At 40.1% G+C, this 22,149-nt stretch overlaps 6 protein-coding genes across 6 annotated transcripts; 4 read left to right on the top strand and 2 right to left on the bottom strand.

Annotated features, from left to right (window-relative positions):
• Positions 1-437: 437 nt before the first annotated feature.
• On the bottom strand, positions 438-11,593 carry LOC141826759 (uncharacterized). The gene is made up of 8 exons (XM_074714056.1): positions 9,838-11,593; positions 9,318-9,544; positions 8,904-9,236; positions 3,565-3,811; positions 1,603-1,731; positions 1,310-1,525; positions 1,063-1,186; positions 438-801 (listed from the first exon to the last, which is right to left on the bottom strand). Exons 1-8 carry the CDS (start codon positions 11,392-11,394, stop codon positions 554-556), a joined length of 3,081 nt encoding a protein of 1,026 aa, XP_074570157.1. The 5' UTR covers positions 11,395-11,593; the 3' UTR covers positions 438-553.
• A 672-nt stretch (positions 11,594-12,265) lies between these two features.
• Positions 12,266-14,040, top strand: LOC141827562 (small ribosomal subunit protein uS8z/uS8w). The gene is made up of 4 exons (XM_074714836.1): positions 12,266-12,356; positions 13,265-13,408; positions 13,488-13,648; positions 13,770-14,040. The coding sequence occupies exons 2-4, from the start codon at positions 13,276-13,278 to the stop codon at positions 13,866-13,868; spliced, it is 393 nt and encodes a 130-aa protein (XP_074570937.1). The 5' UTR covers positions 12,266-12,356; positions 13,265-13,275; the 3' UTR covers positions 13,869-14,040.
• An 850-nt stretch (positions 14,041-14,890) lies between these two features.
• On the top strand, positions 14,891-15,364 carry LOC141828605 (uncharacterized). Its single transcript, XM_074716058.1, has one exon. It carries the CDS (start codon positions 14,891-14,893, stop codon positions 15,272-15,274), a length of 384 nt encoding a protein of 127 aa, XP_074572159.1. The 3' UTR covers positions 15,275-15,364.
• On the bottom strand, positions 15,148-16,029 carry LOC141828604 (uncharacterized). The gene has a single exon (XM_074716057.1). The coding sequence runs from the start codon at positions 15,992-15,994 to the stop codon at positions 15,419-15,421; it is 576 nt and encodes a 191-aa protein (XP_074572158.1). The 5' UTR covers positions 15,995-16,029; the 3' UTR covers positions 15,148-15,418.
• An 8-nt stretch (positions 16,030-16,037) lies between these two features.
• LOC141828603 (uncharacterized) lies at positions 16,038-17,670 on the top strand. Its single transcript, XM_074716055.1, has 2 exons — positions 16,038-16,205; positions 16,337-17,670. The coding sequence occupies exon 2, from the start codon at positions 16,742-16,744 to the stop codon at positions 17,417-17,419; it is 678 nt and encodes a 225-aa protein (XP_074572156.1). The 5' UTR covers positions 16,038-16,205; positions 16,337-16,741; the 3' UTR covers positions 17,420-17,670.
• Positions 17,671-19,239: 1,569 nt separating this feature from the next.
• On the top strand, positions 19,240-22,061 carry LOC141827080 (uncharacterized). Its single transcript, XM_074714355.1, has 4 exons — positions 19,240-19,381; positions 19,456-19,547; positions 19,636-21,220; positions 21,313-22,061. The coding sequence occupies exons 1-4, from the start codon at positions 19,240-19,242 to the stop codon at positions 22,059-22,061; spliced, it is 2,568 nt and encodes an 855-aa protein (XP_074570456.1).
• Positions 22,062-22,149: the final 88 nt, after the last annotated feature.

The raw sequence follows: 22,149 nt of genomic DNA, 5'->3' as shown, positions 1-22,149 counted from the left end.
TTTTAATAGAATATTAGATGAGCAAAATGATGCATATCCAGAAATAAATATTTGACTTCATGGCAAAATATTTTCCAGACCTTCAAGTCGTTGAGTCAGGGTATTGATTTCTTTACTAACTTCGATTATTGAACACTTACTATAACAAGTGTTTGGTGGACCAATATTACTCGAACAGACAAGTTTTAAGAGTTCATATACTCTCAACTAACATTTTCTATTGTATATAGTTTGACAAGCATACATCTACCCTCAAGTACTCGAACATATAATGCTCAAATAGAACTTATTTTAAACTTTTTATCATAAATTTTGCTCTCATGCTCTAATTATTTGTCCAAAATTGAAATTTTGCCTCAAAATTTGAGATCGTTTAGGTTGATTAGGACAAAAGGAGGGATAACTTTTTATCGATAAATTTTGCTCTCATGAGCACCTCCCACAAACAAATCCATGGTGCTAAATGATTATTACTTGAGTAGTGAGACAAGTCACTCTCTGAGATCATCTTTCTTACATGACATGGGAGATTATTTCAAAACATAAGAAATTTCTATGTGGCATGGGAAGGAAATTTAATTGGTTCTAGCTGCATTGCCTTGTGCAATATCTCATTTTGCTCTTGCACATGAACGGATGAGAAGCCGGTTGCGGTGGCTGCGGAAGGTGCCCTTCCCACATACTTGATGTCCTCTATGTTGCCTCGGCCTAGTGCCTTCATAGCAGTGTAGAGACGCGGGTTGATGTACAAATAGGCACCCATGTTCATTGGCTCTTCCTGGCACCAAACAACCTCTGCATCTGAGATTCATGAAAGAGTAGAGAGAAACCATTATTTGCCGTGTTATCTTCGTTCAACATGTATGCAAAAAATTCTCAACATCAAGTCCTAGAACGACACTAAATCAATTCAAACTATAGCTACAAATGAAAAGAAGCATTGATGACAGCCAGAGGAAAAGAAGTGCACAGGGCACTCGCATCTTAACTGGCAAAAAATATGCAAAAGAGAAAGGTAAAAAAAAAATTGAGAGTTCAATTTAGCAGAAGGGTTGAACATACTTGGATATCTTTTCAGCTCCCGCTGGATGAGGTCATATGGGAAAGGCGATAGTTGTTCAACTCTACAAATTGCAACATCACTGCGTTCCATTTTTTTCCGTGCTTCATCCAATTCATAGTACAGCTGCGGGATACAGGAAGTGAGTGCCGTGTTCCAAAGTATACAAGAAAGATAAGAGTATTATTTTCATGCATATGCTGTCAAAGTTACTGAACTGTTATTAGAGTAAAAAGAAGTATATATCACCTTTCCAGAGCACAAAATTAGACGATTAATACCCTCCTCAATCTCTCTATGGTCATTTTGATCTTTTATAAGACGTTTGAACCGTGTTCCCTGCTTATCGAACCCAGGGTGGCCCAAGACATCATCAAATTCAGATAGATGTGACTTGCAATCCTTGTGACGGAGAAGATTTTTAGGAGACATCACGATTAAAGGTTTTCTGAAATCTCTGTGTAACTGAATACAGTGCAAAATAAAGTAAGGCATCATTTTAAGCAATTTAAAATAACAAACAATGTCTGCCAACACTTCACCTGGCGTCTCAGAACATGGAAATAATTTGCAGGAGTTGTCACATTAACAACTTGCCAATTGCATTCTTGGATCTGTTTCCTTAGTGTCGGATCCATCTCTGGTATCACATACGGGTTGTCATCACTCATCTGTAATAAAGATATTACTAGTCAGGTAAAACTGCACAATTAAGAAGCAATAGGAGTTCTCCCATGGCAAGAGTATAACAACTTTAACGGGAATATAGCTTAAAGGAAGCACCAAAAGCTAGAACAGTTTAGAATTGGGTAAATAGAATTTAAAACACAATCTATGCTCTTTCTCGTAATTGAGTTCTAGAATGATCTTAATTCCAATTGCATACATGAACTTATTTAAGTGTTGGAATTTGGTCCATAAACTCAAAAATTAAGCCTGTAGAAATTTAACTGGACACAAAGTCCATATTTTATTTTATTTTTTATAATAGGAAGGAATCCCCATTCTATATGGATGTGAAACAATTTTTTATTGAAGACAAGAGCAATAAAAATTACAACCCCCTCCCCCATCCCGACCATATTATTATACAGAAATACAACATTTTAATCAAGTTTTCGTTCAAGAAAAATATGATTTTCTTTCTTTCAATTCTCTATTCCTATTCAATTATTGTCTATTTTCCTCTCTCTCTCTCTCTCACTTCTCCTTTCTCCTTTAGCAGCTTGACCCCTTTCCCTTTCTTCTGTTCCAGTCTTCCTATTTTTCCTTCTCCTCTACCTCACTTCTTTCCCATCCTCTTCTCTCTTTTCCTAGATACCACGACCCATTTACCCTCTTATCTTCAATCCTCCCTCATTTATCTCTCCATGAGCAGTACCACCTCCGCCAACAAGTACAGGAAGGAAGGAAACAGAAGAAGAAAAAAGAGAGGAAGGGAGAAGCAAACAGAAAGAGGAAAACATTGTGTGCTTCAGTCAAGTTTGTCGACTTCACAACAATGCTTATCTAAGTTTATGTGCACGATTATAATAAATAAATATATATATGGCAAAACATATCCTTTAGAATATGTTTCCAACTAAGATGATGTAGCATCCAGACTCAAGATACAAATAGTGGCATCAAGAATCCTGTAGTATATTAAAGGAGGTTCTGGGAATGATTTACTTTGTAAGAATAAACATCAAAACATTGAAACACAATATTTAGCAGGATTATCAACTGATAGAATGACCAGTTATCCACTTCCAAATTATGTATACATGTTGGAATAGGTTACCTGAAATAATAATAATAACACTGTTGTAGCGTGATCTAGCATAGAGGTAGAACACAAAGCAAATACTGAGAACTTGTGGGACAATGTGAATTGCTTTTACTTGTTTTTAGTTGATGAGGTAGAACACAAAGCTATCACAGAGAACTTGTGAGATAGTTTGAATTGCTTTTACTTGTTTTTAGTTGATGACCTTGATTTTATGATAACTGAATTGCTGAATATAAATTGTGATAATATGCTCCTATCTATTTTGCACGTAATCCACTGTTTCATGAATGCACTAATCACATTGTAATTAACTGACACATCATCTGATGCACAATTACGTCGACAAGGTTGGCAATAAAAAACTGATAGCCAATATTTTCCACATAATGGGATTCGATTTATGCTTCTATTAAATTAGGGACAATTGATATCTATACTTGAGCTTGAAGGATAGTGTTACACAAAAATGGAATTGATATCACTAATGAGACCACTCTCACTAGTTAGACTTAGAGACTACACATGTAGGGCAGTAATTTGTTTCCAGATATGGAAACCAAAATACAAATCCTACTTGCGTGTGCATACTTCTTGGAGATACAGCAATAGTGAGACCACTCTTACTGACTTGAAAACAGAAAAATTACTTCTTGGGTGGATTGTACATTAATGTCATTGTGGCTACTAACCCATCTCTAATAAATAAATTGAACAAAAACCTTTAGGAATATACCTGGAGAAAGCGTTCTACTCTCCCACTTGAATGCTCTGGACCTTGACCATCGTAACCATGTGGAAGCAAACAAACAAGCCCTGTTTGGCGCAGCCATTTTGCTTCTCCACTACTCAAAAACTGATCAAAAATTACTTGAGCTCCATTTGCAAAATCACCAAACTGTGCTTCCCAAAGAACCAATGAATTAGGATTCTCCATAGAGTAGCCCAATTCGAAGCCAAGGACACCAAACTCTGAAAGTGAGCTGAAAGGAGCAAGTATAGAGGTCACCTTGGTTTCGTGTGCAACAAGGGAAATTTGCATGATATGGTATACAATTACTATTACATTTTCCTAGAGGACACAAAAGATATCGTTATAGAAAAGTATGAAGTTTAGACTTCAGCCACAAGGGAAAAACTAATCCATAATAGGAATAATTAGCCTATCAATGATTAATCAGAGCACATAAATGCCAATGAGGAAAAAGCTACAGGGATGAGTTAGTGCAAAAATGATACATGTAGGAAATAGAAGCAAACCATAGCAACATGCCATCATCAGGTTGGTGTTTCTCCAATTACTTAGGTTGTCTACTTGAATTTTATCCTCCATTGAGCCTAATACAAGAGTATGACTCAAAATTTTCAATCAGTTAAATCATTTCTATTACATGGATTAATAATTTTTTTTATCTCTCTCTACACCCCATCCACCTATTATAAGTGGTTCAACTAATCTAATTATAAAATACTCTAACGTGTGAAGAAGTACACATCCACCTACCTAATCTATAATATTTTGCATGAACTTAGTCAACATTGTGTATATATATATGCAGACAAAAGCTTTCAGATTCAACTTGCTCATAAAAAGCCAAATTCCCAGTCTAAACTAGTAGGAAATACAAGTAACTAAATACACTTGTTGACGAAGGATTGTGACATCCCTGAAGTCAAACACCCAATCTAATATAATGGGTGGATGATATTATTAGTCACATTAGCATCACTAGCTCTTTGCTAATGTTGGGGACCATAAATAGTACATACCCTAGGGAGTGTAACATAAAACTAAAAATGAATATAAGATTATAAGTAAAGGAACTACTAGTGTAAGAAAAACCTCATACTTTTCATGTTTCTCCTAACATGGTACCAGAGGTACCACCATATTTTGATTCATGCCAGTTCAATCTTTGCTGCAATCCTCATTTGACAACAACATATCAGCTTATTTCACATCCTCGGTGTGAAACACCAACCCTGCAACACCATTGTGCTCGCAATCACCCCACAAATGCCTACCCTCCACAAGAAATGCCTACCTCACAACACTCTCATGCTCATGACTCTTTGCTTTGATTGCTTGCTAGCGACACCCAACAACACTTGCTTGCCAAAACCTCTTTTCAAGTTAAGTTGATGTCCAAGCCTCCTTGAGGCTAAGTCCAAATCAAATAATACATGTCAAAGCCTGCAGAAGGCAGAGTTCAGATCATTACATAGTTCAGGTCAAAGCATCTCCGAGGTGGAGTTCAAGTAAGGTTCATGTCCAAACTTCCTTGAGTCAAAGCCTGGTATAGGGCTCATGCCTAGAATTTTATGAGGTAGTGTCTTTTGTCATTGTAGTGCTCATCCACAAATTGTCGATGCTCTTGTTGCTAACTATCTTGCAAGCCTCAAAATAGAAGTCTTAAGTTTCCTTTCTTTTCGGATTGGGGTGGGGATTGGGAGGAGTGGGTTAGACACATATGTACTCACCTGTCTCTCATTCTTTTAGAAGAATCTTTCTCCTTAGTTGAGTTTCCAGTGTTCTTTCCAACATGGTCCTCCCTTTTTATGGACCCTTATTAGTTTGAGTGATTCTTATTGCAGAATCTATCAGAACATAATATCATTATGTATTTTGTAGGATCAATTTAGTAAAGCTTAATTTGATCAAAGTTTGTTGTTTTCTTGTGTATTGTCTACTTCGACCAAACCTTGGCAAACTCAATCTGAATTCTCCCTCTAATTGATTTGAGGGTGAGTACAATCAGTATGAGCTTTGATCATTTCTGGTGTTCAATCTATAGTATATAAATTTGGAAAAGTTTTTGCAAATAAAAGAAACACTTTGCTAGACTTGATTCTGCTGTAGTCCCAACCTACTAGATTTCTGTTAGACTGTGAGGTTTTGTTTGTAGCTCTTCCATCTTTTTGTTTTTTGGTTTCATTACTTTCCTTGGAATGGCCTCGTGGTTTCCTTATGCTCTTTCTTTAACTACTTTCAAGAGCTATCGCAACCATCCAAGATATCATGGTGAATTCTTTGTGTGTGTGTGTGTTTTTTTTTTTTTTTTTGCTTTGTTGGCAAAGTTAAAAAGGATTTTTCTTACTGAAATCCAAAATCTGCTCTCCAGAATATTCTATATTTTTAGTCTTTTTCTTCTTCTTTCTTCCCTTTTCTGCAAGCTGGTAGTACTCCTTTATTGATATACAATTCACTCAAATATTTTCACATATTGCAACTTCTTGAACGCCATCTCAAACGTCAGTGTTTTCGTTGATTGTAAATGCCATCTGTCAGTTAGCAGTGATTCTTATAATGTTAAATCTCCACTTATGATTCACGTCATATCCTCACAAATCTATAACTTGGCACTCGACTTTAAAAGCCCCAAGTTACCAAATTCTCTGGATATTTATAGTCTTCTCAAATGCCAGTTTGTATGCTTTCTCTTTTGGTAAATCTCAACTTATGATTCATATCATGCACTCACAACTCGCTAACTTATGATTCTACTTTCTTGCGTAATTATTTTTCTGTTAGAGTAAACGTCTTGTGTCACCCTTTAGGCACATATTATTTCTATCTTGCTGGGAGTATTTACTTATGAACTTAACAATTTTAATTTTGTTATGCAAGTAGTTAATTTAGTCTTCAGATTTATTAATCTTGATATGTCTAAGACATTGTAGAATGAATACTTCAATTATTGTTGGTCCTATTCCACATATAATTCGATTCATTAATAAAGGGTGGATTGCTTTATCCAAACATCCAGCTAGAGAAGAGGTTTAGTCACATGCTAGTGATTCATATACAACGTGATTAACAAACAATCCTAATACTATTGTCTTCAAATTTGTATTAATAATTAAAGAAAATGCAGTCGATCAAAAATATTTAATTCATTAATATTTTTCAAAAAATGTAATATAAAATATGAACATTAATGAATCCATATAATTTAATTATTTTTTCAATCCACACATTGGGTAAGTGAAACAACCAGTTCATATGTATGTTTTATCAAAAAAAAAAATGAAAAATTTAACCATGCTACTAAAACTAGAATTCTCATATAACATCGGCATATTGTATATTAAAAAGTTATACCAAAAGGAATGCTTAATTTGAAATGGGTTAGATGGGCTATATGTAAAGAGTTATACCAGAATAAATAATTAGAATAGGTAGACAGAACACCGACAAACTAGGTGACAACCAGTTCATATGTATGTTTTATCAAAAAAAAAAATGAAAAATTTAACCATGCTACTAAAACTAGAATTCTCATATAACATCGGCATATTGTATATTAAAAAGTTATACCAAAAGGAATGCTTAATTTGAAATGGGTTAGATGGGCTATATGTAAAGAGTTATACCAGAATAAATAATTAGAATAGGTAGACAGAACACCGACAAACTAGGTGACAAACTACTTGGGTTAGGGCATAGAGTATACAGGTTATTAGGGGTGTAAACGAGCCAAGCCGCTCGCGAGCTATTTGGATCTCTGTTCAAAAAAATATTTGAATAAGTTAACGAGCCGAGCTTGAGCTTAACAATATTTGGTTCGTGAGCTTGCGAACATGTTCGTTTAGAGGCTTGCGAACGTGTTCGTTTAGAGGCTTGCGAACGTGTTCGTTTAGAGGCTTGCGAACGTATATACCACATAAAAAAAAAGGGCAGCCCGGTGCACGAACGCCATGCGGGGTCCGGGGAGAACGTATATACCACATGAATTATAAATATTATATGTTAACAAATTGAGCTCGACTAAGCTCATTTAATTTTTAAACGAGTTATTTTCGAACCGAACTGAAGTTGTTCGCGAACTATTTAATTTCATTATAAACCGAGCTCGAGCTTAAGAATTAAAGCTCGAATTGAACTCGAGTCGAGGTCAAGCTTCGGGAAAAACCAACCGAGCTGAGCTCGAGCCTCTTACTGTTCGGCTTGACTTAGTTCGATTACACTCCTACAGATTATTCAAGCTACACAAGACAGATAAAATAACATAGGAATATTTTATCATTGTGAAACTTATTTTTTGTTTATTTATTATTTATTTCTAGAAACCAAGCATAGAAATCCAAAAAAAAACAAAAGATAGACAAATCACTTTACATAGGAATATTTTATCATTGTGAATAATTATTTGTTGTTTATTATTCAAATGAAGTGTTTATTTCATTCAATGAATCAGACATAGGAATAGGTAATTTTGTTCTTTATTAATTCAACTCCATAGGAATAGTTATTACATATCTTATCGATATGATTCACTCAGCGAACAATACCGACCATAAAAGCTTTCCCATTACTCTTAACCATTAGGATACATGAAAATTTGACACCTAGAGAGCATGAATTCATCCTGCTTCAGGTAACAAACAACATTGCAGACTTTACCAACACCTCATGCACACATGTGAGTGAAAAAAAGGAGCGTTTACATGTTAAATGATAACTTCCCCATTGCACTAAACCACTAGGATACGTGAAAATTTGACACCTAAAGAACATGAATTCATCCTGCTTCAGGCAACAAACAATATTGCAGACTTTACCAACACCTCATGCACACATGTGAGGGATAAAAACATGTACTTACATGTTAACTGCATAGATTAAACTGAATTATTTGATGCTACAAATATCTAATACGTTATAAAGTTTGTACAAGAACTAACAATTTTTTAAGCATAAAGTAATTTAGTTACTAAACAAAATCCACATTCATCTAATTAAGGAATCAGAAGAGCCACAATGTCACATGATTGGTTCCAAACACAAATATCAATACCCAACACATTACTCCTATTACGCACCAAGACTGATGAGCATCTGTAACCAAACATCAGTTATCGGTGGCATGTGTATGTTTGAGAATATGCAATGTCAGTGAGGTTAGCTAATGCTAAATTTTTTGTATTTCTAATTTGAATAGCTAATCAAACAATCTCAAAAAATAATTGCACATGATTATCAGTTAACAAGCAAAGTAGAAATGGAAGAATTAAGAAAATAAGAATATGAATAATCAGGATAAGTGGAAGCCAGTAACAGTTATTAGAATGTACCTGTTGCTAACTGTGAACATTTCCTCATCTTGGTTTATGATGATATGATCCAGAGGGCAGTACTGCTCTCCAGTCTCTTGATCATGAACCACAGAATGCCTATGACTAAAGGTCCCTCTTTCTACATCTTGTCCACTTAATCTGACATGGTTACCTTCCACTATAAGGGTTGCAAAAGCAAGAGCTTCAGCAAGTGCCCAATCAATACCTTCCCCGGTTTCAATCATCTCAGCTCGCTGCTGAAAAATTCTCTTGATTGCTTTGTGGGGCTTGAAGTTCTCAGGAAGAGTAGTAATGGCTTGTCCAACACGTTTGAGGATTTCTGGCTTGACACTGCACAAGGATATGGCAATTTAATAGTTGAATGCCCATGCCAGAAAACAATTTGAAGCAAACAGTGAATGCTAATCATACCCAGTATTCCGTATACGTGAAATTTGTTCTGGTGATTTAAAACCGGCCCAATAAGCAGAGAGCCAATCCCTCCTTTGGGGGACATAATCTTTGCTGTTAACGAATTCTTCTTCCAGGATATTAGTAACTTTGTTTTGTGTCCTTTCAATATCCTCTTTAGAGATCTGTCCTGATTCCAAGAGTTGCTTTTGATATAGTGAAAGCGAACTTGGATGATTTTGAATAACCTACTTGAACATTATACAAGTCAGTATGGTCCAAATAGATTCCATAAAGGTAGTTTCATTTTGGCATAGAAAAAAGGTAAGATTCTTCTGTTTATTCGACATCTTTTGTATCAGTTTTTAAAATATGCAAAAAATCATATTAAAAAACACAGTGGAAACTTGTGGCCAACAATAGGATAGAAAAAAAAACAGGAAAAGGACAACATTCATAAAATCTCTTCCCAGAACATTGGCGACATAGAACAAGCAAAGATTAACACAATCATTTTGCATGATATACTAAAAAAGTCTACCTGATACATTTTTGGCTGTGTGAACGAGGGCTCATCAATCTCATTATGGCCAAACCTGCGATAGCAGACTAAATCAACTACCACATCTGAATGGAATGTCTGGCGCCATTCAGCTGCAAGCTCACACACATGCACGACTGCCTCAACATCATCACCATTCACATGGAATATTGGGGCGTCTAAAGCTTTAGCAACATCAGTGCAGTACTGTGAAGACCTCCCAGATTTTGGATCAGTTGTGAATGCAACTTGATTGTTGACAACCAAATGAATTGTCCCACCAGTAGTGTAGTTGGGGAGAGCACTTAAATGCAATGTCTCATACACCACACCTTGACCTGCAAAGCTTCCATCACCATGGATCAAAATTCCCATATTTTTGGTCCTTTCAATATCGTGGGAATAGTATTGTTTTGCCCTCGTCTTCCCGATCACAACAGGATCAACTGCTTCAAGATGACTTGGATTCGCAACCAACGATAGGTGGATCCTTTTCCCACCTCTTGTGGGCCTATCATACGAAGTACCTAAATGATACTTCACATCCCCAGTACCTGTATACAGCCCTTCTCCCTCTTCTACAGGTTTAGTACCACCACTGAATTCACTGAAAATCTGCCGCAGAGGCTTTCGAACTACGTTTCCGAGAACATTCAGTCTTCCTCTGTGAGGCATCCCAATCACAATGCTCTCCACCCCCAAGTCGGCAGCTCTGTCAAACATCTCTTTCATACCTGGAATCAGAGTCTCTCCACCTTCAAGTCCAAACCTTTTTGCCGCCTTCCACTTTGTGGCCAAGAAATTCTCAAACAGTGTGCTCCAAGTAAGCCGATCAAGGATGACCGCGCGACGCTCCCGGCTGTACTCCGTAGGATTAACGGTCTCAATCCTTTCCCTCAGCCAATTGCACTTCTCGCGGTCTGGAATGTGCATGTACTCGTAGCCGACAGTGCCACAGTAAGCCTGCTCGAGCCTTCCCAGGATGGAGCGAAGAGTCTGGACAGGGCGATTCTCCGACAGGAACCCCGACATCTTCCACACTCCAAGGAAGAACTCTCTGTCCAAATCCGCTTCAGTGAAGCCATAGAGGGCCAGATCCAAGTCATCGACGGTCCCGCGCTCCTCCAGACCCAGAGGATCGAGCTTGGCCTTCATGTGGCCATTAACCTGGTAAGCCCTGACGAGGAGCAGCAGCCGCATGCTCTCTTGGATGGTCTGACCGGAGATCCCCGGGGAAGTTGCAGCCTGGCCGACGAAGTTACGGAAGAAATTATCCCATGACTCGTCCACGCTGCTGGGGTCAGCTTCCCAGGCCCTCTGCAGCTCCTCCAGGTAAACGCTACTGGTTCCATCTAGGAAGCTGTCGGAGAGGCGCGAGAGCGGCACGGGGCGGGGGTGGGGCGCGGCCTGCCGCCGGAGGTGGGTCGAGTGGAAGCAGCGCGCTGGCTGGAGCGGGTAACCCCATCCAGCCCTAGCGCCGCGGTGGAGAGGCCCTCGAGCTAGGTTTCGACGGAGGGCGATCCGGGCCACCCCCGACGCTGCACGAAACCACGCCATCGAGATCCCTTTCGCGATCGGAGGTGAGAACGCAGTCTATTGAATTGGACGAAGACGATTCGGATCCCAAGGAAGACGAAGAGGAAGGATGATACGATCAGAGGTCGACGATTCCATCGTCTCGCTTTCGATCTAGAAGCCTCGTCCCTTCCATTTCCATCTTTGTTGGAGCGACGAAAAGTGGGGAAAGCGAGCGTCTCGTAGCGTCGGGAAGGTGCTCGATGGACGGATGCGATGGCTTGTCGGGTGGTGGAAATTTTATCCGTTAAAGGATATGTACCGCTTCCACAATTCCAACGCGCCAGCCTGGCATGGATTGTGATTATGGCAATCGGTAAATGGGCGCCAAGTTACGCGGACTGCTGTAACTGCTAAAACTGCTGTCCCTTTTGGGGGATTTATTTTATTTTAACCAAGTAATTTAATTCCCATCGGAGTTTTTTTTCTTTAAATAGTATATGCCCTTTTTTAGGAAAAAAAACATTATTGGTAGAAAATTTATTTTCTTGTAAAATAAATTCCAAGCATAAACAAAACTAGATGGCCAACCTAAAATTTCAATTACAATTTTCTTTGAGGTTGCATCTTTCTCTTTGTATTTTTTTAATCAAGATATAATAAATCTTTGATCTTCATCATCGAACTATACACATTTAAAACATTATTTCTAGTTTGATGGGAGCATCTGTTTGATGGGAGCATCTCTCGAGGGTCACGTGCATAACATCTGCAATTTAAGAAGGCGTATCTGATAGCAACTTTGGGCCGGTCCACTATGCGCACTCGAGCAACGATTGGGCCGGGACGGCCCATTAAATGATTTAGGGCATCGATGACGACACAATGGATCTAACTCTTCTATATAGTCGAACAGGGAGAGAACGCCGCTTTCCTTTGATTCTTCTTACGGTTAGAGTTTTGCGTGGTGGTCTCGTTGCAGACATCGCCGTTCATTTAGCAAGGTGTGTTCTTTATCTGCTCCTGTTCTGGAATCTTTCTTCTGCGGAGGAGAAGGATCTTCTTCTCATAGATCGTTCTGGTTTTTGGTGTTTCTTCTTCGTATGTTTGCGTATTCTTTATATTTTCCTTTGCATATTAACAAAGGTTTTCTTTTGCTCGCTGAGAATAGTTTTTCGATCTGTATGCTGAAGGCCTTCAATTTCTTTTGTATGTTGATAACTAAATCGTTTGACGTGTCTTTGATCTCTTCAATATTACCTGCGCTATTATGTCCAACTAAAACTTTGTGGAAAAGGGCCAACTGTTTTAGTAGATCGAGAAGTTTCATTATTTATCTCTGAAAGCTTAAGAATTTCATGGTTGCAATTATTATCTACAAATCGTAACGTCCTGCATTTTGTTACTTGAAAACACTCTACTGGGTAAAAGCTTTTTTTTTTTTCATTTAATGGATGAAAACCCATGAAAATGACCTAAATTTAATTGATTATAATCTATATGGTTACTTTTGTATAGCTTGCCTAAGCAAACTTGGATCTTCTAGGGAGGAGATTTGAATTTTTTTATGATTCTCCAAACCTTCATGGGTGAACATCCGGCCATGACTCAGCTTCTTTTCGTGAAATATATTTTGGTTAGCAATTTACTTAGGATGGGATTAAGCTACGTTGCAGATTACATTGGGAAGAACTTACCGTTTGCATGCATCATGTTTGAACACCATCCATGCTTGCCTTTTAGTCTAGCTTGTTGAGTAAAACTTAGATCACTGAGTACATTGCTTAGCTAACTGTTAAGATGTTATTAGGTTATAGCATGAAGAATTTTTTTTTTTTGTTCAGGTATTGATTGGTGATGAAAATTTATAGACTAAATCTGCATATAAATATGATTATTCTCATATCCGCAGACTTAATCAGGATGGTGAGAGTCAGTGTCCTGAATGATGCTCTCAAGAGCATGTACAATGCAGAGAAGCGCGGAAAGAGGCAGGTCATGATCAGACCTTCCTCGAAAGTGATAATCAAGTTTCTTCTTGTTATGCAGAAACATGGTTTGTGCTTGGCCAACATCATTGTTCTGATGCTTCAACCATTTCAGTTTGGTAAATTTTTATGTTTATGGTTTTGCAGGCTACATTGGTGAGTTTGAATACGTGGATGACCACCGCGCTGGTAAAATAGTTGTCGAGTTGAATGGAAGGTTGAACAAATGTGGTGTTATTAGTCCCCGCTTCGACGTGGGTGTCAAAGAGATCGAATCTTGGACAGCCAGGCTGCTTCCATCACGCCAGGTAAATTTGCTTGATTCCTTTGGTTTGTCTCCACTTCCTGAATAGTTATTCCATTTCATTTCTCCCTGTTAATGTTAGATTACATCTAACTATACTACCATTTCTTTATTGAAATATCCAGTTTGGTTACATTGTGCTGACAACGTCCGCCGGAATCATGGATCATGAAGAGGCGAGAAGAAAGAACGCCGGTGGCAAAGTTCTCGGCTTTTTCTACTAGATCCTTTTCGGCTCCCCTACTTATATTTTTAAGATAGGCTTGATTGATTTCCTTCAATGCGTTTGGACTATTTTTGCTAAAAACATCTGAACTTCTATCTTGATAGTTGAATTAAGTGTTTAAGATCTTTTTGATACTTTTGCTGAAGGAATGATGAACTCAATTACATCTATTTTTCATGTTGGTGTCTGCAAGTTGAACTTATGATTGCTGATAATTTTGTTAGCAAATTTATAGTTTATTTCTATGAAGATGTTTTCAGGTTTATTTACCTTCATACAAGATGTATTCAGGTTTTCTATGAAGATGTTTTGATATATAAAATAAATAAGTTTACACATTTGGTAGCTCAATTTGTTAAGGTTCATGGTCATGAATAAATTTATTTATTAATTTATATAAAATTTAATTATTTTTTCAAAAATAGTATATTTTTATAAATGATAGTTTGTCATGTTTTTTTATTAATTTAATATTTATAATATGTTAATAAATAAAAAATTATATAAATTATGAGAATAACAATGGAGATAGTTGAATTGGACTAGTGTTTTATTAGGAGTATAAATGAGTTTAAATTTATTTATTGAGATTGTTTAAATTTATTTTATATTAAGTTCACCTAATAATATTATTATTAGACTTATAAGTTAGCTATTGATTTAATGTAATAATTGAAGAGGGTAAAATTTTATTTAAATAAAAAATACATTATATTAAATTTTAAACTATTTTAATAAATAAGTTTATTCCGGCTTCTTAATTTTATATATTTTTGGATTAGAATTATTCCTTCTTTGTTAAGGTATTTATTTATTGTATTTTTGTGTGCGTCAAATAATTGGAAAGAAACGGGCGAAGTAGGTTGGACCCACTCTCTCTGAATCACCACCATCTCCGTTTCGCCTGCTTACCTACCCCAAACCAAACGTACCCCTTCACGCACCCACACGCATCTCCGTTCTACTCTCTCTTCCTTTATAGAAATTCCATCTCCGCTTCTTCTTCCCAACTCGATCGCCATGGCGCTCGCCTTCCTCCCGGCGGCTCTGCGGGCGGTGCTCCTCATCCGCCGCCGCCCGCTGCTCCTCTACGCGGTCGCGTGGTCGGCCCTCCTCACCGCCTCGGTCGCAATCGCGTCCTTCGCCCCGGAGCTGGCCTTCGTGTGGGCCGCCATGCCGAGCTCCTCCTTCTCCCACGCGTGCGCCGGGGGGTCCTCCCCGGCCGTGCGGGTCCCTACGGATGGGCCTCGGGAGGTGGTGTGCGTACCGGCGGGGCTCTTCCGGCGATCGGCGATGGACATGGTGGTGCCGCCGCTCTTCGCCGCCTTGGTCGTCGGTGGCTCCACCTGCTTCGTCCGGGCCGTGGGGCTGTGGGAGTACGAGGAGGATTCTGTCGACTCATGACCGTGTCAAATTTGTCTCCTTGCTAATTGATGCTTACTTTGTACTCATAGAACAGACAGGATAATGTAATAAAAACACCCTAGTTTCTCACAGTGCATAGCAAGCTCCCGATCGATGAATGGATCAGAACCGAAATCAAACAAATTAACGGCAGAAACGCCGGCGGACGAAGCCTTTGAGGGCGCCAAGCGCCTCCGGAATGCTCATCTCCCTCTGTTTGAAACTGATGGCGGCCCACAGGATGAAGAGGACGAGAATCCAGAGGAGGATGTCAAATGAGAGCTTCGTCTTGGGCTGCGACGAGATGAAGGTAAGGACGAGGGAGGAGTAGGCGACGGCGAAGGGCCACCGGATGAGGCGCGAGCCGGTGGGGGCGCCGGTGAGCAGCGCCAGCGTCATGAGCATGGAGCTGCCGAACCCAGTCCAACTGCCGGTCATGAAGAGCCAGTAGCGGCGGTGGTGCTTGTGGCGGAGGATGGAGTCGCCGGCCTGGTACCCGGCGCCGTCTTCCTGGTAGTATCCGCTGGGGAGGTTGGTGCCCAGCTGGTAGGTGAGCGTGGTGATGAGCGTGGCGACGAGGAGGACGACGTTGCGGTCGTTTCGCTCCCAGCCCGCGTGATGACTCTGTTGCCGTCGTTGTGGTGGCTCCGACGCCGGTGCGCCGTTGCCGAGCCCGTTCATCGGTATCCCGGTCTCGACCGCCACCTGCGGCTTAGACATTCGGAGTCGCGGACGAGGAATCGGATCGACACTTCCTTCGGGTTGCTCCTCAAATGCCAGAATATATGAAGTAGATTGATCATCGAGTCCACCTCATGGACTCGGTTGACTTGGCTGATCGGGGGCGTTGCTGCGTAATGGCAAGGCGATTTCGACGAAGAAGCCAAGGAAAGCAACATGAAGAGGATGAGAAGGCGTTGCTTGGGGAGAGGTAAGACTTACAAATCTTTGTGATAATGTTTAAAAATCTTGATATAAATGGCGAAACACACACGCTGCTAATGTTGTAAATTGGCGGAACGCTCTCTGAACGCAAATCATCGTATTCATGGCCGCATACAGTGACAGCTTCACAGAAACGACACCGCCCCCACTTCTCCGCCCCCATGTGACTCGCTCTCGGAGACCACGCACTCTCACCCACCATCCAAATCCACCGTCCAGCCACCACCACGCCATCGCTCAACCTTCTCCGCGCTCTCTCTCTCTCTCTCTCGTGCCTTTTCTCCGCTCTCAAAAAGCTGCCAGCACCCCATCACCAAGCTGCCGCATGTTCTCCTCTCACGGGCGAGCTTGGGGTCCTCAAAATGCGATTTTGCTGGCAAAGCTTCCATCTTGCTGCGCTCTCACCCGTCGACGAGCTCGCTTAAGTTTGGTGTAGGATTCTCGGTTTCCTGAATCCAAAATGCCATCTTGATGGTGAAGTTGTAATCTTTCTCAGTTTCACCGGGCGATGCTTGCGGAGAGATGAAACCATTGGGCTGTTTGGGGATTGGCCTGAGCATCGTCTCGGGTTGCCTTTTGTTGGCCCTTGTTGCGGAGTTGTACTATTTCTTCTGGTGGAAGAAGAGAAGAAGTAACGTAGACCTCGAGCGGAGCTTCTCCATCCCTGGGAAGGAGCTCCCCTTCCTCTTCTGCTGGAAGAAGCCTAGTTTTCTAATCCCCACAGCTCTCAATCCTAATGGAATCTGCGCTAGAGAAGATCATTCTGACGAAGGCCATGGCCAGCTGAAGCCATTAGAAGACTCAGCCGACGCAGAGCTGATGAACCTTGCAGGTTACCCGAGGTCTCTCTTCACCATCGAAGAAGAGACGCTGGAAGACTTGGTGTCTTGGGGGAGCAACAAAGGTCCCTTCAGGAAGAGCTTGAGGGACTTGCTTCAGTCTAATGAAACTCCCACTGCGACACCTCTTTCCTCCCCTGCTCTGACTCCAATGGCTTGTCAAAAGAAAACCATGCTCAACTCGCAGCCTGAGGCTTCTTCATCTCCGCCGCCAACCTTCAAGTTCCTCCGCGACGCGGAGGAGAAGCTGTACAGGAAAACTCTGGTGGAAGAAGCACTGAAGGTCCAAATAAGCTGCAGGCAGATGGAGAACAGAGACAGAGGGCAACAGAGTTCACAGGTGAAGATTAACATAAATTAAGCTTTTTTCTTTTGCATGTCTCTTGCAGTTCGATCGTTTGGGTCTTCTCCACTTCAGGTGGCGAATCTGGTGCGTGCAATTGCTGAAAAAGCACCATTCTTTTTCGTTTTCTGTACGCTTTCGATCAGATATATGTGGTCTAACATTGTACAAAGCACTGGAAAAGATGCATATTTACTGCTTCTTTCCAGCACAATTAAGGCCAGTTCAATCAATGCAACTTCATCTCACCCACAAGCAAAAAGGTTCTACGCGGCTCAAATTCTCTGAGTTTTCTCTTAGTTCCAAACCTGTAAAATTAGGTATCTTCAAGGAATCTAATAATTGAAGGATTGTGAAAGTTGAAGATTCTCAATTGGCTGGAAAATGCTCTGGGAATACTGTTCAACGTTGAAGAGAAAGAGTGCTAAGAACAGTTTAGTTAAAAGATATATTAAGAGAGTTAGAAACTCATTAATTATTTGATTGAAACTTAGATGAATCAAGTGTTTTTTGAAAGGATATTGCCCCTCCAGGTGCATAATTAACATCACGATTTAACACTAAGAAGTTGCACTATAATAACATCGAGACAAACATTGTTTTATAAGCGATAAATTAATCTACTGTACACCTCTCAAGTTGGATAATGATGGCATGCCACACCACATGATTCATTCTCAGCACACCCAATCTTGTCCCAAGTGGTCCTATGGCTATGTGTCCATTTGCTCAATTTCACATCTTGTCCATGTGTGGAGTCACAAGGGAGGTCAGGACAAAGGTCAGAGAAGCAGAAGCTTAGATTAAAGCACACACAAAAGAAGATGATTTTGCCTTCACTTCTTTGTTCATCCATGATCAACTAACTGAATATGTAATTAGAAGATTCTGTTTGGGACTAACAACACCTGTCCTGTCCTGTCCTCTCATGCATGCAGACTTCTAGTTGAGGGTTTTCCTTTGTGTTAGCTTTCAAACTTTCTTGTTTGTGTTTGACCAAAAGAAAAAAGAGCTTTATTGTTTGTAGAAGGTAACCTAATTGATAAACTAGTTGAAGTTGTCGATATCATCAGCAATTGTTTAAGAGGAGAATCTGACACCTCAGTTAGAGGAGGAGGCTATGCATTTAAGTAACACACAACATTGCTCATTTGAAGGATCTTTGGCCTTTTAAGTGTTTCCAGTTGCATATTTGGGCATTTTGAGATCCTTAGATATTGTTCGTTGTTAGATTGCTCATTGCTCAACCAAGAAAGATGTTACTTAAGCAACAATCTCATCTAAGTCGGCGATCCAAGAACATAGAAGATTCGACTTTCGTTAAGATTGAGGCCCGAGAAAAGGTAATCCAATGCAATTGTTCAAATGGTTCAATTTGTTGATTAACCAATTGAATAGGTTGATCCAAATGTGTTTGTTACATAGTTTAGAGTGTGATTGGTATGTGGAAATGGAGCGGAATGAAATTTGAATGAGATTTTGAATGAGAATAGAATAAAATCAAATTAAAATGCTAATTATAGCCCACAGCCCCTCTTCTAGCCTACCACTTAGAACCAATATGAACATTAGGATGAAAATCCTAATAACTATTATTAGCTTTGATCATAAAGGCAAAAACAAACAAATAATAATAATAATGAAGACCAGAAAAGAGAGAGGATGAGCGCATGCTTCTCCCTTCCTCCTCCAATCTCATCAACCTAATTGCATACACCAAATTAAACATTTGCAATCTCATCTCCAAACCATTTCTCTTCTTCTTCAATCGATCGCCCACTGTGGATCTTGATCAATTCCATTTTGTTAACTTTGACGCAGAATTGAGGAAGAATTCAATGGCCGATGACTCCTCCAAAATCTTGCATGAGAATAAGAGAAACCCAGGATACATGCAGAGATTTCTTCATTTCCTCGACCTTCACCAGCGCCTTCGCTTCCCGAAAACTCTTACCTATCCAAGACAGATCCCACGAATAAGTAGTTCTTTTACCTCCGATGAACAAACACCATCAATTCACAAACTTGTTTGGCTAAGTGCATTCTTTCTGCAGGGGTCAGATCTCCAAAGAAGAAACAGAATGCTGCTGCTTTCGAGGATGACCGGAACGATATGGAAAAGGATGCAACCTCGTCGGTCCGCTCTGTAAGTGCAGAGCTAAGATTTTGGAGGTGGTGCATTTTGTTCTGCATGGTGTTTAATTTCTTCTCATGCTAATTGACTGAATGCTCAGGCCAAGCATGGCAGAAGCTACCCTCGTGTTCTAGTGAAGAATCTAATAGCCAGGAGGAGATCAGGAGACAAGGATAAGAAGCAGAGCACCACTCCCTCGGCGTCGCAAATGAAGCGGACCTTTTCGATTCATCATATGGATTCTAACGACTATGTTGCTCAAGATCCTGAACAAATAACAACTGAGAGAGCTGATAGTGGGAAGGTGGATTCTGAACAAGCAATTGGTTCTTCTTCTATACACCAAGCGTTGCCAATTTTGCAATGCACAAGTGATACCAGTGTAGGTGATTTGGAGCTTAGAGACAACAGCCCCACTGTTAGACTTTCTGCAGATGAGAGTTATGGTTCTCCGGTGTCTTCGAGTGTCAGAAAGCGGTATCGATTTTGCAGGAGCAGGAGTAGCATAGATGGATTGAGTCATGACCAGCTGCTTGAGCTCTTGAATCTCATAGCAGAGGGACAGACAGAGAATGCTGCAAATGCTGGCACTGAACTCTATCAGTCAATGTTCACGGACATAATTCAGCAGCTCCTTAAGAACAAGGACTTGTTCTTGATGTTCCTGCAGGACCCTCCCTTGGATTCCACAGATCGAGCTCAACGAAAAACCGATTCGGTTTCAGCAAAGGAACTTAGGAAATCTGGTTCTTTTCCTGGAGCAGGAGGAGGATGGTTCCACAGAAATAGTCTCTCAACCTTTGATCATAAAGAAACCGAAAATGGATTGACAGGGATGAAACACAAGTCCATCCAAGGTGATTCCTCTTCTGTTTTCGCCATCACTGAAGGAGGTAAACAATCTGTGGGATTGGCAGCAGACCGAGATTCCGACAGGGAGAAAGATCAGAAGAATGTTAAAACTGTTTCAAGACATTTTAAGGTTCTTAAGAAGAAGATAAAAGATATAATAAAGGAAAACAACAAGGAACAAGAAAGGATCTCTATGGACAGTATCTTTCACAAAATTCCTTATGGAGAAAAGGCGTCAAATATTAAGATGAAAGAAACTGGACTTGCTTCTTCTAGCAGCAACCATAAACTCAAAAGGATGAGGAAGTCAACTTCTCTAACCGAATCTTTAGGAAGGTACTCACAATTGCTGGAATCTGTTTCGAGCACAGACGCGAAAAGATCGAGAGTTGTAGAGAATTCGGTAGAGTCGATTTCGAGCATCGAAGCTAAAAGAACTCCAAGCATAGCAAACCTGATCAAGGATAATAAAGATGCACCAACAAAGAAGGCACCAAGAGCTTTGGGAAGAATGTTTTCTCTTCAAGACATGCATTCATATTCTCTAAGCAAAAATCACTCTCAGTTACCATTGAAACCGGAGAGACTGGAAGAGCAAGCAATGAAGAATGGAAGTTTGAAAATTGCCGAAACCAAAGAACAAGTGTTGCCAATTAATGAGCATAAGTCAGTAGCATATGAAACACTAGAGTTGTCCATAATAAAAGATAGAAGCTATTGCTTTGCGGATGATGATAGCAATGATGTTCTGAGGACACCAACCGAGATCTTGGTTGCAGACTCTCGCCGTCTGGAGGATAATCTAAGTTCTGAAACAGGGAATTTCTTTAGAGGTAAACTAGTTAGATTCAGCATAAATAAAAACATAACCTTTAGCAATTTTCACATTATTTCGATTCATTTCCTTCTATATTTCTTGATTCAGAATTGAGCACTTCGAAAAGTCATACCCAAATGGTTGAGCCACAAATTGATTCTGACATTGAAGCAACTCCTAGAGATGAAAATGTAGAAGATCTCTTTGATGAGGCACCAAGTTTGAGAGTGAAAAAGCATGGCTCCTTCCACATACAAGTAGACGAAATGAACGAGACCGAGTTCGAATATGTGAGGAACATACTCCTGAAATCAAGAATTGGCAGTGAAGAGGCCCTTGGAGAATGGTATTTGCCTGATCAACCAGTCGACCCGTCCCTATTCGAAGAGGAAGAGTGCTCCACTCAAGCTCTTATGCTCCATGGAAATGAACTGAACACAACTCTAAAGCACATGCTTCTGTTTGATCTAATCAATGAAGTGTTGCTACAGATATATGACACTTCGTTTGCTTATTGCCCCTGGGTTCTACAGGCTGACTGCCGGATTCGGCCAGTGCCGGTCGGCCACCGAGTGCTGGAAGAGGTGTGGGCAGTTATTAGCAAGCATCTCAGCCATCAACTACTGCTGGACCAGACTGTGGAGACCACTGTGGCCAGGGACTTCATGAAGAATGATGGATGGATGGACCTTAAACATGATACTGAGTTCGTGGGTCTCGACATGGAAGATTGGATACTGGAAGACTTGATCGAGGAGATGATACTTGATTTCGATGATATATGGATTGAGAAAATTATAGTCGACTTTGATGATATATCGGACCTCGAGTTCTTAGCATATCAACTTGAAGGCTAGTTACTTACCTCACAATCTCATGAACATCGATCAATTGTTGCATCATCATGTTGTAACTTAAACTAGTAGTCTAGTACTCAGTGCCTGT

Source organism: Curcuma longa, chromosome 4, assembly GCF_044706935.1.
Source record: "Curcuma longa cultivar G26 ecotype Majalengka, Jawa Barat chromosome 4, ITB_CL_G26_1.1, whole genome shotgun sequence".
Taxonomy (NCBI): domain Eukaryota; kingdom Viridiplantae; phylum Streptophyta; class Magnoliopsida; order Zingiberales; family Zingiberaceae; genus Curcuma; species Curcuma longa.
The sequence above is the reverse complement of the archived record's forward strand: the minus strand, read 5'-3'. Positions and strand labels throughout refer to the sequence as shown.